Source organism: Seriola aureovittata, chromosome 8 (assembly GCF_021018895.1).
Source record: "Seriola aureovittata isolate HTS-2021-v1 ecotype China chromosome 8, ASM2101889v1, whole genome shotgun sequence".
Lineage (NCBI taxonomy): Eukaryota > Metazoa > Chordata > Actinopteri > Carangiformes > Carangidae > Seriola > Seriola aureovittata.
The window spans coordinates 22,922,014-22,941,235 of record NC_079371.1 but is presented as its reverse complement, the minus strand read 5'-3'; the positions used below and the strand labels follow the sequence as shown (position 1 = coordinate 22,941,235).

General features: G+C 41.4%; 1 protein-coding gene across 2 annotated transcripts in view; it reads left to right on the top strand.

Annotated features, from left to right (window-relative positions):
• The window catches only part of aff2 (AF4/FMR2 family, member 2), a 154,719-nt gene that overhangs the window by 113,051 nt on the left and 22,446 nt on the right, over positions 1-19,222 (top strand). Inside the window, exons 11-18 of one of the 2 annotated variants that reach the window (XM_056382793.1) lie at positions 6,097-6,214; positions 7,329-7,434; positions 7,540-7,690; positions 7,853-8,068; positions 10,082-10,286; positions 14,195-15,262; positions 15,360-15,475; positions 18,859-19,111. In XM_056382793.1, coding sequence (XP_056238768.1) covers positions 6,097-6,214; positions 7,329-7,434; positions 7,540-7,690; positions 7,853-8,068; positions 10,082-10,286; positions 14,195-15,262; positions 15,360-15,475; positions 18,859-19,111 — 2,233 coding nt within the window. Of the gene's footprint in view, positions 1-6,096; positions 6,215-7,328; positions 7,435-7,539; positions 7,691-7,852; positions 8,069-10,081; positions 10,287-14,194; positions 15,263-15,359; positions 15,476-18,855; positions 19,112-19,222 lie in introns of both variants that reach the window. The other variant, XM_056382792.1, reaches the window with a different exon arrangement.

Below are 19,222 nucleotides of genomic sequence, written 5' to 3'. Positions count from 1 at the left end.
AAAAGTGAAAAAAACAGAAAACTGGGGCTAGAAGCACATCTACACATTTACGTCCTCATTGAGAAATCTAGATCAGGTCTTGTGCCCCGCCCACCGCCGCTGCTTGCTCTAGGTTGTCAGGTGAAAGAGAAGTGCACGTCAAGACGGTTAGTGGAGGAAACATCGGAGAGACTCAGTCACATGTTTGAGCCTCAGACTCAGGAGTTCACTGAGGAGTGAGGAGTTTGTTGTGCACCAAAATCGCAACTAAAACACGTATCAGAACAGCAGGCGTAGTCATTTGTTAAGTTTGTTTGTTGGCTCGTAACTGGCAGTGGCCGATACAGTGATAGTGGATGTGCTAATGCTAACTCTCTCTCTCACCGTACTGACAAGGTTTCAGGTTTGTTTAGCCCCGCCCCCCGTTTTCTGACAGGATTGGTTCCTTAGATTTGTGATGTATGAAACCCTGGCTGTCTGAATCTGTGTTTATGAGACTGTGATTGGTTCACTGCAGTTCAAAGGTGGAAAATATGCAGTGATGTTGATGACTGCTTATTTCGCTCATGATATGTCTTGTATTATATAAAAAAACACTATATGGTCACATCAACAAGGTTAAAAAGGTTTTTAAACTTTGCTCTGGTGAAGATGGATACTAACTAATAACATAAGGATTACTGACACACACTTTACTATGTTTAAAATAATAACTGGTTGTTCATCAAATGAGTCATCCATCCACATATAAAATTGTGCTTAAATGTGCACAAATTCATTTCTGGATGTCGCACCTCACACAAAATAGCATAGAGACATATCTAAAATGTCCATTAAAAAGCTAGTCTGTCAATCTGCACCAGCTAGCGTTGCGTTTGAATTTGGCTCTGACTACGGCATAAAATTATTTCGACGGCTGATGGCTGATTCCTGAGAAAAGCGAGACGAATGTAATGCTTTCACACACATTCTCATCTCCTTTCATCTTGTTCCTCCAGCACATACTGTTTATGTTGCCAGAATAAAATAGGCTAGAGAGCACTCAACTGAAAATCCCATTGAGAAGAAAAGACACTCAAGCTTTCCTTTAACTTCAGACGGCGCTATTTAAACAAAATACAAACATATCAGTGTGGGAAATATAGGCTCGTCTCATGCTTCCAGTCAATTTTATCTTTTGGCAAATGAAGGGATGATATGAAACGCCATAAAAAAGACTGCCATCAAATTTATTAAATGTTCCCGTGAACGATTTTGTCTATTATGTACAACCCATTCGAGACTTTCTCTTGAGGAGTAAAAGAGGCATTTCATTTTGTAAACATCCAATAATAAGACAACAAATAAAAATATTAATGCAGCAGTCTTAAATCATTCATTTTCCTTTGCACTGCCTCAGGCTCTGGGCTCAGGGTTCATTTATGGCAAAGCCCAACACATGCAAAAACCAAAAGATCTCATCCAGCATTTCCAGCAGTAATGATAAGTGAGAACAGCAAACTCGTACAGAGCTGACACTCAGTTGATGTTTGTTCTCTCTTTGATTTCTTGCCAATGTCTCATCGACAATGTGGGCTAGCCCACCAGGGGAAGTGATTTGTTTCTCAGAGTTAAAATGTAGGCACTCATCAAACAGTAAGGTGCTCTGGATGAAAGCATCCACCAAATGGTGTTATTTTTTTGTGGCACATTAACGAGCAGTTGGACTGTATCTGTGATAAACTGTCTAGACCAGCTGCACCTCCACTCCCAATCAATCTGGATTTAGTGGAGGAGAATCTCAGATAATCATTATTCTCCAGTAAAAAATAACAGCTCGTTTTTGTTGTAAAAGTTGCTTTAGTCTGAAAAATATGAGTATACACGAGTTACCAAGGCTGTCAGTACCTTTGAGGTCATGTCCTCTGTAAAATTCTTTTGAATCTTTGGGGGTTATAACAACCCTGGGGGAGTTAAAAACGTTGACATTTTAAAGGATGATTTCATTATTTTCAGACCCCTTACTGTATCCATCAGGGTTCAGTAGTTCTCTACCACAATTTTATGCTGGGTAGCAGCATTGAAACAGCATTTAGATGTCTGTGTTGGGAAATCAATTTCAAATTTCTGGTGTTTCTACTCAGGTTTTTTTAATGTGCAAATTGTAAACATGCATAAAGATAAGGGCTGGGACTCCTGCGTTCCTCAACAATAACACAAACTTCACAATCCACCTGTCCATTCAAGAAGTTGTCTGTTTTGTAGAAGAATTAAAAAAATGTCTCATGCTGTAGTTGTGGCGGAGCCTGGTCAGTAGGCTTTGAAGCAAGAATAGTAATGAGTCTTCTCTCCAACAGAGAGCTGCTGCTGACTCACTGGACTTACACATCAAAAGATTCTTTAAAGGCAATAAGGGACATAAAAAACAGAACTAGACAGAAGTCCAAGATATCTCTGCTAACACCATCTGTCTAGCATCTCTAGCAAAGTCCTGCAGTAATCCATGCATGAACAGGCTGTTCACTGTGAAAAACTGAAACAATGTCTGTCAATCCTGATCCAAGAAACATCACATCTCAATGATTTTTAACACATCGTTGTCAGACTCCATCCCATTTTCATATCTGGATGTTTTACTCTTTTCCTGTCCCTCTCACCATGCTCATTATTTTCAGCAAAAGGCATTTGTTTTCATCTGTACACTCCCAGCCCAGCAACAAATGTCACACAAACAAAGTTAGCTATAAGCAGTAGCATTTAGCTGCTAAAGAGGCAGATATTTGGGAGCTGGAGGAGCCCAAACACAAAGCTAAAACAAGAGTGAATCCAAATAAAGGCTAATTTTGACCTCTATTTACATGTGTGAATAGGCAACTGTTTGCTAAAAGTTTGCCATATCATGTGATAATTTAGCATTGACATTAGTTGCACTGCCCCAAGTGGTCAGAAAAAGAAAAATTAATTAATGCATATGTGAGGTCAGGGAAAGATTGGGACTACAGTTTTAGACAGAAAAAAAAGTAAACATTAAGCATAGGTCGTTAACAGCCCTGTCTTTGGCACTCCTGTTGTATGTTCTTGCTCTGCCTGCTGTGATATACTGCCAGTTTTTGTTTACATGCGCAGAGCCTCATCAATTAGTTCCCCAGGGCAGAATAAAGGTTATCTAATAGATGTTTCAGCAGCTCTGACATCAAACAGTAGATACAAAACTGACACCACACAGTGGTTATTTGGAAATGATGTGGATGAAAGAAATTCAAATTCTCCTCCTCAGAGAGACAGCTGAATTTAATGAGCGATAAGTCATTTAATGGGAATCATATCGCTGACAACATTTCTTTTTTTATTGTAATACGGATTTACCAGCCAGCACTAGCAATTAAAACCAAACTCAGACGGACAACTTCTTAATATTCTCTGTTGCTACCTTCTTTGTTTAGTAAAATCAGAGCCTAACTAACTTTCTTATATTCACTCTAAACAGTTCCTGAAGCTGCTTTAATATGTTTCTAAACACACAAGGTCTGGAGGAAGGCCTGCATAAAAAAACTGTGAAACACACACACACACACACACACACAAACAGCATATATACAGGGAGCTTAACTCGTCACTTTGCCAATATTGTTTCAACTGTGATGTTAATAGAGCAAAGTCAGGTGAGATTTAATTGAAATTGAAGGAGAGAGAGAGGGAGAGACAAAGAGAAGAGATGAGTAATGATAGAAGAAGAAAAACAGGGCAGAGACTGCATTCATACAGTATCTGTCACTGCATGTGCGTGTGCATGTGTGTGTGTGTGTGTGTGTGTGTGTGTGTGTGTGTGTGTGTGTGTGTGTGTGTGTGTGTGTTGCCTGAGGAACAGTTGATGGATTTGCTGCTTGACTGCTCACACAGATTGGTGCCTGCTGTGATGGCAGCCTTGAACTGAAATTACGTGCACACTCACGCACACGCATGCACACAAAAAGAGAACTACACATAATTGCAATTTCTTTGTGTGCAAGCGCGTTTGTGTGTGTTCTTAAGTTTGGACGAGCGGGTGTGTTGCCTTTAGGAGGCCATTTCAAAGTGCTGTGGAAGGATGGAAGAACACCAGCCGAAGGCCAAGCGAGGCACCGGAGAGGATGAGACAATTGAACTGGTTCAAAAGGCTGTGTTTATGTGTTCGTTAATAGCAGTTTATTATCTTCTGACAGTTGCTTTCTCATTTTCATTTAATCAGTTACAAGGTGACTGGCTTCTCCAGTTATTATCCTTTTTCTAAAGTGGTGAAATGAGATATAAATACAGCAGAGCAGAAAAAACACAGATTAATTTCTACAATCTAGAGAGAGCTTTGTTTTACATAAGAGCTTGATGACATGTAGATTGTGAATTATGTGCATGGATGAGATTAATGTGTTGTCTTGATATGTGTGGTGATGATATGTGTTGTTCCAGTGGACTGGTGTGTAGAGGAGATTTTCTGAGCTGCAAGCTAGTTTGTGCCAACAAGGGATGTATATAAGGATGGAGGAGAATGAAATGAACATCCAACTACACCACCTGCAGAACGTAACTGCAGGAAGTGTTGTGAACTGACTAGAAAAGACACACAGGTTCTCCACTAAAATACTGTGTTGTTAAAAAATCAAAATAAGTTTTATAGTAAAATCCAACCAACAACTAGATCAATTGCTAAAGGAAAGTACAGTGAGTTTACATGTGGGGTTAGTAAATACATTCTTTCTAATAAAAGTAGATCAATCTAACCACTATATGCAGTGGGGGGGCATTACCCAGGATGGCTTCCTTCTCAGGCCAGTACTCCAAACTTAAAAACAACACAACGTGCACAGTTGGTTCAAATGAAGTTTGGAGCAAAAGCCGAACAAACTTTGGTGAACAACTTTAGGCAGTACAAAATATAGCAAAATAAATGATTGTAAAGCTTACACCAGCAGAACAGCAGCTGCCCTGAGACTGTACTCACTGTGCAACTCTGTACTTGTATTAAATTGGCTCTGCACCAAACATACACCATAAACAGATCGATGACCGTTGTTTGGCACCCCGCTTCCTACTTTATGGGAACGGCAAACACACATTTCAGCCAACTCACAGGTGAGCTCATTCAAACTAGACTGGTAGGGAAGCTGCAATCTTGAAACCAAAGCCACAAGTAGGAGCAAGAAAGCAGGTGCCTTAAATAACCCTGACACTGATTGAGACCAACTGGCAGGGTGAGTAAGGAAAAATGACAGGGAGTCATCTAATAGCCGTGAAGGAAACGTGTTCCCTACCACACATGCAAGTTTCATCTGTTGAGTTGGTCATTTTTTTCAACCAGGCTGTCAAAGCTGAGGGATTAAAAGCGGTTTGAAGTAGCTATGGTGTATATAGATATATTTACATATGAAGGTTTGTACGGAGATGTTTTTGCATTGTGTCCAGATACAGTACAAGGAAGGACAATCCTCCTCTGCAGTTTTGTGACAGAAAGGTGAAATGATTGAATGTAGTGACTAAGTGCTTCTGACTTCAGAATCAATGAAAAGAAGAAACTAAAATTTTCATCTGAACCACTGAAGTCCCACAGCAGTATACTGCAATTAAAATGAAACAACTCTCACATCCTGCTGGTAGTGTTGATACTCAGGTGTTTTATGGTGTATATGGAAACACAGTGTCTGGGTCTTAAAACCGATTTTGACCTATTAATTGTGTATTGTGAGAGTTTATGAGGTTGATTACTTCCTTTCGTGAATTTGAGGGCTCGTGAAAATAAAGTAAAACATCATCTGCATAATGTTTAATTGTTTGTCCTGGATTAGCACAATGAATTACCTTCTGCCAGACAGTGCCACAATGTGATTTATTTAAAATACCAAACAGTGATTGAGAAAGCAGGCGACCCTGTCTGGTCCCTCAGTTGTGTGAAACTTTGTGGTGAAACTTTTTGATAACTTGTTTGTATCCCCGTAAGCAGTGATAGTGTCCATCAGTATGTTTTGTCAAAATCTAATGAAGCTGTTTTTTTTTTTTTTTGCTACACTTTGACATGTTGATGCTTTTTCTTTCTTACGTCGTGTTTTTTATCCATCCTTCTTTCCCTTCATTCATTCATTCTTTCTTTCTTTTTTTTTTCAAAAGTGGTGCATCAGGGAGCAGCAGCGAATCAGAGAGCAGCTCAGAGTCGGACACAGACGAGTCAGAGAGCAGCTCCAGTGACAGCGAGTATAACCAGGCCTCCCGCACACACACTCCAGAGGTAAGATGACGTGTATTCCCCTGTAACTGTGTAAAGTTTTTGACAAAACTATTATGTAACATGTCAAACTGATTACAATATTCAATATTATGCTTCATTAAGTGAGAAATAAATGGAAAAAATAAGTTCAGAAGATAATAACTCTATAATGTATATAGATTTTTATGTTTATATATTACATCACATCATCATTTAGTTGGTGCTGTGGTCCAATTAAAAAAAATTCACAGAATTTTCATACAGTCGGACGAGAGCTAGAGGCCCTCAAGAAGATATTCCAATCACAATAGGAGAAAAAAGTAGCATTTTATTATTATTAACCTTAATTAATGGATTATGCCACATGCATATTTATAACCCTAATTTAGAGACAACAAATCATTACTGGATTCTTCAAATTTTGTTTATACCATCTGTCACAATCTTATATTGCTGGTTCCCTTTTTTATGAAAGCCAGAGATTTGATTTTGGAGAACAAATCCCAGTTAAAAATTCAGCAATTCAACAAAAAAAATAATGATAATGTGTCCAATTTTGTTTACATTTCCTAAAAAGACAGATGCAATCCCATTCCTTCTTTATTCTCCTTTATTCACTACTATTCATTTCACTGTGAGTGTGAATGCCCGTACACTGAATGGTCTCTTCCCTCTGGGTGTCTCTGGGTGGTGGTCTGAAAGTCATAGAAATCGAACTGCAGTATACTGACTTGTAACATTGTTTATCACATTATTTTAATGGCTCCACACTGCCTGGTTTCATGCACTTTGCAGTTATAAAGAAACAGAAATACAGTGAAATAGGGAGAAAACCATATCGGCGGAGCAGCAGATGCAACACATATACACTACAGTAAAACAACCCACAACATCAAGCTGTTTTCAAGATCTCAGATTTTTTAATGTTTGAAAAAACTGAACATTTTATAAATTGATATTTATTAATTAATTCCCCTTTTAGTTGCATCAAATTTCAAATCTGTATCTTCCCTTTAGTAGTTTATCACTGCATTAAGTCATGTTATGACAGTGACACCAAAGATACAAAAGGAGATTTCACAGAGATTTACTTCTGAAATATTCAATAATCTGTGAGAGTTTTTCTTTCCTTTAGCCTGAGCCGCCCTCCACCAACAAGTGGCAGCTGGACAGCTGGCTGAACAAGGTCCAAGCTCAAACCAAACCTCTGGTTCCCCCACAGCAAGAACATCATGGTACAGGTTGGTAGATATGGAGATATATAGCCATTGCTTTTAACAGTAAGTAAAAAAAAAAGTAAGTTAACATACTTTGGTTTGATTCTAAAAACTTATTCTGCTGCTCAGGCTCCATCAACCAGGGTCCAGAGACTTTCTCTCCAGGGAATGAAGCACCAGGAGTGGGTACGGCTGCCAAGGCCAAGCTCTGCGGATCCAATAGCACCCCTGTTCCAGCTGCACCAGCAGTGGAGCACAAGGATACGAGGGGAGCTTTCTGGTATTTGGGATAATTTGCCAAAAGTATCTTTTCGAGTAACATCTTTAAAATAAATTAATGGCTCACTGACAGATGAATAAAAAAATTACAGACAACAAGTGACAAAAACGTGTTTCTATCCAGAAAAGACATGAAAGAAAAATAATTTCTTGCTTCCCACAGCCCGGGCAGAGAGAAGGCCAAGGCCAAACTCAGCCAGAAGACCTCAGGGGAGGGCCAGAGGGCGAAGATGAGGCTGTCGCCGGGCCTGTTGTCAGGGCCAGAGGTCACGACCCCGAGGAGGAACACCACAGGGAAGAAACAGCCCAGACGGACAGAGAGGTCAAACAGTGCGGAGGATAATCAGAACCAGACATGGAGCAGAGCAAACCAGCACAGGTGAGGAAGGAAGGAAGTGACATTTTCTTTATATTTTTATATTTCTTTATATTTTTAATACATTGATAGCTGCACATAACACCTAATAAAGCTTAAGGCTTATTTACATTGTGGACATTGTTAGAAAGGGTAAAGAGTATGATGAAAGTCAGGCTAAACACATTAACAAGACTAAGAATCTACAGTCATGCTAGCAGCTCTATGAGCCCCTGTGATGCTAATGTCAGCGTGCTAACATGCGCACAAATACAGTGCTAAGATACTGATGTAAAGCATGTCCAAAGTTTACCACGGTCATCATCTTAGGTGAACTAAGCAGCAAGGAAGTACAGCAGAGGCTGATGGGAATTGCATTATTCTTTGTTTTTGCTCATACACCAAAGTATTGGAGGAAATAAAATTTTGGCCTGATGATGGCGCTAGTGTATTAAACCACAGCAAGAATTTGTTCTGTTGAAATTTCCGCAAGGGCTGCTTCCCTGATCAAGAGCAAGGGACAGAAGAAAAAGTTTTTGTGTTGGACAGGGGGTCAGAGAAAGGGAAGGGTTATATATTTTCATTTTTGCTTAAGGGAAGGTAGGAACGTTTTTTTGTTTTAGCACTGACAGAGTTGATGCTTGGAGCAGCGTCACACATTTGGTGGCTGTAGTGGACCTGAGCATTTACCATTTCTTTATTCAAAAACAGGGAGTGGCTGTATTTTTTCTCTCAGGTGATGTTTGCCATACATCTGTTAGGTTCAGATATTGTAGGAAGCATATTGCATCTTCCCAAGTCTAAGCAAATTTTGATTAGACTGAGAAAGGCATTGCTTTTTTTTATGAAGTAAAACATTCAGCCCCCTCCCCAACCTAACAATTTTCATACACTTGAAGTATTTTCAGTGCCATGGCCTCTCTGGAAAGCTGATTATCCAACATACATACCTAAATAATGAAGTAGTTATTGCTGCAATTTCTGCCTGACCTTCCTTAATTAAAAGTTCAGTCTATTTTCTCACTTTGATGGATCCAATAAAAATAGCATCAGTTTTGTGATAGACCTAAGCTGTGTTCCTCACAGGAGAAAAACCAATCACTGCCAACTACTGCATTGTCAGTCATGTTGTGTTTGCTGGGATGTGGCAGAAGATTCTTCACCAGAGACCATGGTCTGATCTGAAGTCTGTGTTTGAAAATTTAGAAATAAAGAAAGATTCTTTTGTTTTAAATGTTTGCTGTGTTAACTACAATCAAACTTCACCATTGTCTACAAAAAAAGAAATACGAAAATGACAAAAGCTGTCCTTTTGTTGTTCAGTTGTTTTTATTCTACAGGTTCTACAGTCAGTCAGTTCATTCAGTAGGTCAAAGAGTGAGTTGACAAATGTACTTTGTTAATACTTAAGTATGTTTCAAATCAAGTACAACAAGTACAACTTTCACTTGTATTGGAGTCATGTTTGACCAGGAGGACCTGTACTTTGGCTCAAGTAATGAAGTTGTGTACTTTGTCCACTTCTGCTGACATGTTATCTATCAGTGGTTAAACTAACACAATTACACGTTACTACTCTGAGTTGTCACTTGGTGTTCAGAGCTAACAGAGGCCCCGCTGCATCATCAAGCTCTTTGGCAGCTAGCCACTGAACACATCTGTTGTGAAAAATGTTCAGACTGACTACAAGCCATACCAAACTGGCTGCTCAGCTTGACATTAGGCTAATTAGGAAAAAAAACAGACTTCCTAGTTTCTTTTCTTTATGCTCTTCTTCCTCTATCACCTCTTTCCTTCCCACTTTTCATTTTTAACTTACCACATCCAAACAAGTTCAGCTGCATACATGCTGTTTTCAATTATTTCATGCTGTCATATATTTTTTCATTTTAACACACATTTGCCCCCTGCAGCTGACCGTGGCAAACTTCTGCTGTTTGTCAGAGTGAAACTGCACAACAGTAGCAGTGCCTTGCTCAAGTGTGAATCCAATTTGAATTGCGATGCCTTCTCTTACTGTGTTTTGTCCCACTGCAGCCCTGCAGCGCGGGAGAAGGACCTGTTGCCTCCCCCCTCCCTGGAGCATCAGAACCCCACAAGGCCGCGAAGCAAACCCCCCAGTGGGAAAACAGCCCCCAGGAAAGAACCTCGCAGTGCTACCAACTCAAACAACAACACAGTTACTCCACCAGCAGCGCTACAGCAGACCCCTGTGCCAATACCTGCTGTCAGTGTAAACCAGGTACGTTTTTGGGGCTGTGTGTGTGTTTGTGGGCGAATCATCAAAACAGAAAAAACAGCAAGTGTAGTTTTCCAACAATCCCTTTTACATCCAAATGACTTCCTAGAGGGAGAAAATACATAGAGACAGTTAGAGTGCATGACTCAAGCACTGATGGACTTTTTCCCTTCACTTAAACACATCTGGAAATGCAGTTCAATTCCTACACATATGTAACACATTGTCCATGTATCCTGTAATGATCATTTCATCTTATAGTTTCTGGACGATTTGTCAAAAGTCGTAAAACTCTCCTGCATAAAAACGGTATTATTACATGATTATTATTATGGCTCAACACTGACTGGTTTTATCGAAGTATGGAAAGTGTGAGAGGGAGAGAGGGAGAGAGAGAACTGAAGGGAAGAGGTAGAACTGGATCATTGTCCGTCATTTTCACCTATAATGCGTCAACACTCTGTGGTTTTATGAAGATTAGGTAGTTTGAAGGAGGGAGAAAAAAGAAAGAAAGAGAGAAAGAAAGAAAGAAAGAAAATCACTTAAATGTTTACATATATATAATAAGACATATGTAAAAAAGGACAGGAAAAAAAACATACAAATTCTACCAATAAAAAATAGCTACACAAAAATATCATGTTAAGTATTTGACAATGCATTCAAAGTCTGGCTTATTCCCAGTGTCAATAAAGACTAACTTTTCCTCAGGCTGTTAGTCACCAACCTCTCTGGTTAAAGCCTGAGCCCTGTTGTAGAGGGTCGACACCATGGACTGTAAATAAAGATGGACGATGTCACCCGCAGGTTTCTGTAGAGCGGTTTTGAAGCTCACCGTCGCCATCTTGCCAGTGCCTGACTCCACCTAACTAATGCAAAAATGGGCAAAGAGGTAGGGGGAGTGTTGAGCTGAGACTTTGGTGGATGCTGGTTTGTTGCAAGCATACGCTCACCCACCTGTCACTCAAAGTGTCCACGCCTTCAATTATGCAGAACTTTAACCCACTTTTGGATTCATCCTCAAGTGGACATTTGAAAAACTGCAGTTTTTGGCACTTCAGTGTTGGCTTCATTTGTCAGCCCCGGAGGTTGCCGCTTGGTTGAGACCTGACCTGAGCCTAGTGGGGTTCAACGGGTCGGACCAGGTTTGGATAAAAATTTATAATTGATGTTCGGGTTTGAATCGGGTTTAGTCACGTCAACGGTCGTTTACAAGGTGCCCAAACATGTAATCAGGGTGATAACTCCTTAAATATTTCAGCAGTTCTCAGTAATATTAAAACGACGACTCTGTGACACTAAAAACGAGCAAACAGAAAGACAAGACTTACAAAAGTGACCTGTGCACAACATGTCTGACCCTGACATGTGCCTCCTCCTCAACAGCCATTCAGACCTCCAACTTCACTTCATTCTTACATGTAATTCATTATTTAATTTGTTATATTCTGCTTAGTAAAAGAGTTTTAAAAAAGGATTCTGCTGATCCCACTACGAAGCCATTCCTCAGCTGCTGTGTTTGACTTCATTTAAGGTTAGAAGGTAAAAAATCTCGACTCAACCATGATACAAAATCACTCTGAATAGTGATACGAAGTGTCATTTTATCATCATCACTTAACAACCTGTCCACACTCGCACCATCTGACAAATACCCCTGTATTACTCATGCATATAACCTTACGTGAATTACCTGGAAGTCCAGAGGAGTGCTAACATCAACCTGTGCTCTGCCGTGACATTTGATCCAGTGCCTGTCTCTCTGTAGCTGTGCAGAGCAGCTGGCTAATGTTAGCGTCAACAGAACTTTCCATAATAAAAAGGGCTTAAGAAAGGAAATGCTTTTACCAGCAGTGTAAATAATCATTCTACACAGGACAGTTTTTTTTCCCTCTTTTTTCTTTTTCAACAAAAACACAACATGGCATTTATTGAGAATGGATTTTTGCAGATGGCAACATGCACTGGAGCGGTTCCAGGAGCTTGAGAAGACTGTCGCCTCGTTCCTGCCAAGAGAATGGGTTTAGCTGTAGACTGGGAACATGAGCGCTGTTTTCTCTGCTGCATCTGCCTCTGTAGTTGCTTTTCTCGTGTTGATTTTACACACACAGCTCTGCCCTTCACTTCCTTTAGTTTCACAGAAGAATCATCGAACATTTCACATCTAAAATCAAGAATTCAACATTTGAGGCACAACTTTGATTGGAAACAAGACAGAGCAAGAGACACAGCTGTATCTATACCAAGGAAATCAACTGAGCAGACTGTGGCTGGTTTTTACTGGCACATATTTTTCACACATGCAGAATAAGTGTAAAGGGTGTTAAATTGATGGAAATGCATAAACAGCTTTAAGAAAGGTTGATCGTGTATATTTTTACTGTCAACAAATTCCATGAAAAGACCAATAGCACCAATCATTTGACCCTATTAACAAGTATTGTCTGTGTTATAAGTCTGATATACAGCAGCTCATTCCTCTGTGCCACAGAGCTGAGCTGCATGAACATAGGCTCTAAAAGCTGCAGCGCCCAGCTGTTGTAGGAAATTACATAGGCTTTGAAAAAGTAAACAGAACTATGTCTTTGTAAAGATTTATGTCTTCAGTAGGGATAAGTTGGCTTGCGGCTGAGTGCCACAGACAGACAGAGTGAGGGAGTTGGACTAACACACTGTTGGTTTTGGTCTTTTTGTTTCCATTAAGTAAAAATATAAGTGTGCAATGTCAGGAGCAAATGGAGAGAAGTTTTATGGAAGTCTGAACTGTGACAGTTCAGCATCAAACTTTACATTGCCAGAGAGTTTGCGGGGCTGAGAGGTTACTGCAGTGTTCAGAGATGTATACAGCCTTTAGCAAAGACATCACATTCTAGACTGTACTGGGGAGTGAACTCTGTCTGGACTCAGACATTTGAGTCTTCGACTTCTAAGTGTTCACAATGTAGCAATCAGGGCTTAATATCATCGCTGCCATCAGAGAGGACACACCACAGCAGCTGTTCCCAACCTTTTCCACCTCATGGCACACTTGAAAATCTCAAAAATGTAAGCAGCCCGGAGGTCAAATAATGTCTTCTCAGAGCACTTTTTATTTGAACGGTAATATTCAAACATTCAGGACTGAGCTGAAAGCAGGGGAAACATGCAGGAAGCTCAATCAATCACTTGTCGATTCGCCATCTGTCTCTTCACTCTCGTTTCTTTTCATTCTTCCTGTTGCTCTTCATTTAGATTCTCCAGTTTTTGCCATGGATGTAATTGGTAAGCGCGCAATCAGACTGAGATAGCAAACCAGTATCAATGTGGTCCGGCCAGCGACAACATAAAGGTTCCTCTCATTGGCTGATCACAGTGAGAGGCCTTAATACGAGAGAAAAAAACAAAAACCAACAATGAAAGGAGTTTTTAAAAATTTCTAATGTTTTTAAAGATCTTTTTTAAACATTTAAAAAATACTATTAATATTTTTATATGTATTTTTTTATAATTACATCTTTTCACCTAAAGTGTACTGTTTTGCACATGAGTTTTGTTGTAGCTGTGCAGCTACGTCTAAGGAAGAATCCAAAATAAGAAAAAACATCATTTTCAGTTGCATGTGACAAACATGAGACTGTCTGTTCTGAACTGTGAGACTGACACACAAACGTGTTTCATTTTACTTCACAGGTTAGTCGAAAAAAGTTAAGTATATACTGTAGTATATACTTAACTTATTAATCATACTTTATGTGAACCGCAGGGGCTTAAAAATACATCATAGATGGCAAAGTGAACATGTGGAGAGAACCCAAGCTCTGTGTGTTTTATATGAACCTTTCCAACACTTCCATTGTGATCCTTATGGGCTGGTGCATATGGATAGTTATGAGCAGTTTTATTTATTTCTTTCCTGGTTTTTGTCTACGCAGCAGGAAAAGAGGAAACACAGAGGCCCGAGCACCAGAATCACACCCAAGTCCAGAGAATTCATCGAGACAGATTCCTCCTCCTCCTCCTCAGAATGCCAGTCGGATACAGAGGAAGCCATCAAAATCCCCGCTCTGCCGCAGACGACACGCTCTGCGATTAACACACAGACTCTGTCCAACACGCACATACACACGCCTCTCCTCCCGTGCCTCGGCTCTGCCGGCAGTATGGGCAGTCTGGGAGCATTTGGAGGGAAAGGACTGCGAGTCAAAGATGGTAGCAATGTGACCACTAATGGTAGCAGCAGTAGTAATAGTAGCATCAGCAGCAGTAATAATGGCAGCAGTAATAGCTGTAACTCCCTAAGCATTAGCAACATAAGTGGTTCATTCGGTACTTCTGTTCCTGATCCTGGAGGGTTAGGAGGGCAGTGCAAGGACCTGGAGTCCATGTCCCCACCTTCCAACATGGGACACGAGGTGCCTCTCTCCCCCCTCAGGGAGTACCCGGAGATCCAGAGTCTGTGGGTGAAGATCGACCTGAGTTTGCTCAGCAGGGTGCCCGGCCAGGGTTTGGGGGAAAGATCCAGGGTGGGACTCGCAGAGAGGGACGGCAGTGAAGGGAGAGACACAGAGAGACCGGGCGAGAGGACAGGTGTGGCGGAGAGAGACAGACAGAAGCAGGAAGACAGGGAGTGGCCTGGGCTGAGAGAAAGACAGAAGTTAACTAAAGGAGAGAGACAGGAGGAAGAAAATGAGCGATTAGTGCAGGACAGAGAGAGGCAAGGTGACAGAGACAGATTAACGGAGAGAGAGAGGCAGTCGGATAGAGAGGACAGAGACAGATTCGGGCTCGGGGAGAGGGAAAGGACGACGGCGAGGGACAGAGAGAAGGTATGCTTAGGTCTGGGGGTCCTGGACAACCCCCCAGTGCAAGAGCAGAGTAATCCCAGACTGGCTGGGAGGACGGACAGAGGAGAGAATGGAGGGAAACACAGGAAACAAGCAGCTGCGAACATGATGGTCCCAACAGAGAAACACACCAGCAAGAACAAGAGGAAACACAAGGTGTGTTGTCTCTAACCCATCTGTTCTTTGTATATCCTGCTCTCTTTCACTCTGTCCGTCTCCAACTCCTGTGTTCTCTGTCTTCCCATATCCCCAGTCGGACCACACTGAGTCATCAGTCAACGGCAATAAGAAGCTGCGATTGGACAAGGACTGTCAGCTCCTCCCACCCTGCATCTCTCCAATACACAACCACAAGAACAGCTCCACAGAGTAAGTATTAAGAGTGTAGCCCCCCCAAAGGACTAAGCAGCAGGAGGAGGAGGAGGAGGAGGAGGAGGAGTACACAATACTGCAGTGAAGCGTCGGGGAAATCGTGAGGTTCTGGCAACAGTCGCTCAGAATGAACAAGACAGACTCACAGAGGATTACAGTCTATGAGAGGAGGCAGATACTGTATCAATACCAATCCACAAGCAGCAGCCTCAATATGCCAGAATGTAGTGCAGCCTCAATATGTAGGGATACACAGTGGCTCATTAGGATATCTTGTCTAAAGCTGAATAAATGCATGAACATCCTCACTGTTCATGGTTAAAAGTCGGATTCATGGCTTCATTGTGCACAAAAGGAACATCTCTATCACATCAGTCACTCAGTGGGTTTATCAGAGTATCTTAACAATGGATCATCAGTCACCTTCCCTGTTCTTCCCCTCAATTCACTCAATGAATATCACAACCTCGTGTAACAAACACTAGTAGATCAATCAGACGAGTTTACTGGAGACAGAGTATTTTTAGCGAGGTTTAAAATTTTTAATGTGGTGATGAAGTCATTAGAAAGGGGAGTTCAATTCACACTGTGACACAGGGATGACAAACTGTGAATTTCAGCTTTCCGTGTGAATTATTAAAAACAGACTAAGCTGGCTGTTGCTATAAATAAGCCTCAACTTGACAGCCACAGAGGAAATATTTTTACAGCATCTTTGTGTTATGATAGAGAAAACAGCAGGGAGGAAGGTGGAAGGGAGTGTGTGTGTGTGTGTGTGTGTGTGGGTGGGGGGGGGGGGGGGGGGGGGGGGGTTGACCCGGAGCTGAACCCGTGACATTGTGTGGCAGACGTCTCAGTCTGCCAGAGTGCCACCACAGTGTCTGTTTATCACCCAGGAGGGTTTTTTATGGAAGCTGTAAACTGGACGATGAGATCATCCAGCTCAGATTCATTTAGTAATTTCTAACCTGCGCCTTTTGACAGTTATTGTTATCCTGTTTCAATCAGTTAGGTCAGATTTTGTGTTTCTTTCCATTTTGTGTTTCTTTCCCTGTAAAGCGGCCTTGGGTGCTATAAAAATCCAAGTTATTATTTTGACAACACTCAATAAGAAAAGATTTATTTTAATGATTGAAGCACAATGATGAGGGAAGTTTTGTTTTACCCTTGTGATGCCCTCTTTTGTTGAGCTTTTGAAAATGGAGAAATGTGGTGGCTTGAAATCTCAATGAAACAATCTTAAAGGAGCTGTTTGTGCTAAACGCCATGTGAAGACTTTTTCCATGGAAGCGGAGAACCAGCTGTTTTCTGACAAACAACCAGCCACGCTCCCGTTCACACCTACAGGAGATTCGGAGTCAGCACCTAACCTGCATGTCTTCGGACTGTGTGAGGAAGCCCATGCACCAGGAGTACATGCAAACTCCACACAGAAAGGCCCCAGACGGTCGACGGGTTCAAACCCAGAACCGTCTTGCTGTGAGGCGACAGTGCTAACCACTACTCCACCATGCCGCCCAGTAAATAAAACATAAAATAAAAAAATTCTCCTTTTTGGTTTTCTCAGAGGAGAATACAGGACATGTGATTTACTGAGCAGATATGAGCTGTAGCAGACAAAAAATAATTTAATTTGGACTTTAAAAGCCTGAAATTTTCTCACTTGGCCCAGTAACGGTTGAGTCATTGCAAATGTATGACAGAGTTATATTTGGCAGATGCACTGTGGTCATTTTGTGCTATGGGGATGTAAATTTCTTAACTTATTATCCCTTTAAAAGAACTATGAGAGCTCTCATACTTTCTTGCACACACGCACATGCACACACACACACACACACACACACACACACACACACACACACACACACACACTGGCATCCACTTAAGGATAGACACACACAAACGCATGCAAATGAGTATAGTCATACACACAAACACACACCAGCACACATCAATTATGCTGTACACAGACAAGAGAGCCCACGCACACACTCGCATATTCGCACACGCACACAAACACACACACTCACACAACTAATTAGTCTTTGTCTCCCTGGTTTTGTATATTATCACTAATGTCGGGGCCCGGGGCGGTGTTCTGCGAGCTCAGCAACTTTTCTCACTGCATCAAACCCCCAGAGTTTCCAGGCAGAGGAAACACATAAAAATATTATCTGTTGTGTTGCAAACAATATGAGTCACAAGAGCCACAATAAGGCAGCTGAGGGAATAATCGCCGATGCTCGAGCAGGGAAGACAGAATTACAACAGTTTTAGAAAGAAAATATCATTCAGCAACTGCAAATGAAATGGCAACAACATAGTTAGACAATGTTAGCGCAGCTTATAGAGGTAGGCTCTTGCATGCTGAGTGTTTGTGTTGTTAGAATGTACTTATTTTTGTTTCTCCCCCCCCCATCAGATGTTTGGAGGTACAAAAGGAGCCATAGATGAAAAAAATGAACAGAAAGAAGGAATAATAATAATAGATTTTAAGGATTTTTAGTCTCAAGAAGGAAATTCAAGAAAAAGTCCCAGCAGCAGCTCACGGGAAGGGGGGGGGCTAGGTGGAGTTGGAGTTGGATGGAGGGTAAGGAGCCAGGGCAGTTTGGAGGATCTGTGTGGGGGGCAGCTTGTTTGGATGGTGGTTGAGGCGAGTTTGAAAAATGGAAGCCAACAGACACACAGCCGGACACTTGGTCTGGGAAGCAATGGGAAAATAATTTCAGGAGGACTGGACTTCTTCCAGAACCTCTGACCCCCACAAAGTGCTCTTCACAGGAATCACATTAACAAACACACACACGATGTTTGAGGTTAGTGCAGTGATTGTTAGAGAGTGAAAACATTTACAATCTGATTACACCAGAATCTCTAAAGCACATGTATTGCTTTCAGCTGAGAGGGACGAGGTAGCACTGTGGGGGAATAAGTAATAAAATGAATATAATGGCTTTGGGAGTTGCTGCAGTCCTCTGACAATGTTTTATCAGTCATGATTGATAATTTGTTACTTATCACTTGTTATGATTATTTCGATTATTTCTCTGTGTTGTCAGGATTATTTATGATCCTATGTCATACTCTTAAGAGCACATGGCAGATTTTAAAAGGGAAAATGTCAAATAAATAACGTTTCTTGTGGATTAACTAATGTACATATGACCTGAAAAACAACCACTGATGGGAACTGCAGTGCTGTCAATGCAATGATCGGTCTCAGCTGAAACAAGAGAGCAAATCATATTTAAGAAATGTGCACAAGTCACATAGATAATAAGAGTAAAGGTGCTAAACATATAGTAAAAAGTTCATGTTCAGTACCATTATAGTGAATGAAGAAATCATGTTTGTGTCTCTGTGTGTGTGTTCAGCAGCTCTCTGAACAGGAAGCAGTCTCGACGGCGCAACGAGAAGCTGCTTCCTCCCCTCCTGTCCCCGCTCTCTGACGACCCCCCACGCAAACGAACCTGCGACGGCAGTTCCTCTCTCAGCCAGGAGGCCGGCGCCTCAGGGATTCTGGCCTGCTCCACTACATCCACCGCCTCTTCCTCATCCTCCTCCTCCTCCTCCTCTCACAGACACAGGAGAGGTGAAGGCAAGGTGTCGTCACATGCGAGAAACGTGAGCGTGAGTGTCTTTTGCATTTTGTGAGCTCACTTGTTCTGATCTAAACAATAAACAAGTGTTGGCACGAGAGGCCTGCTGGTCCACTGTCATGTCTCCCAGGTAGATGGTTTG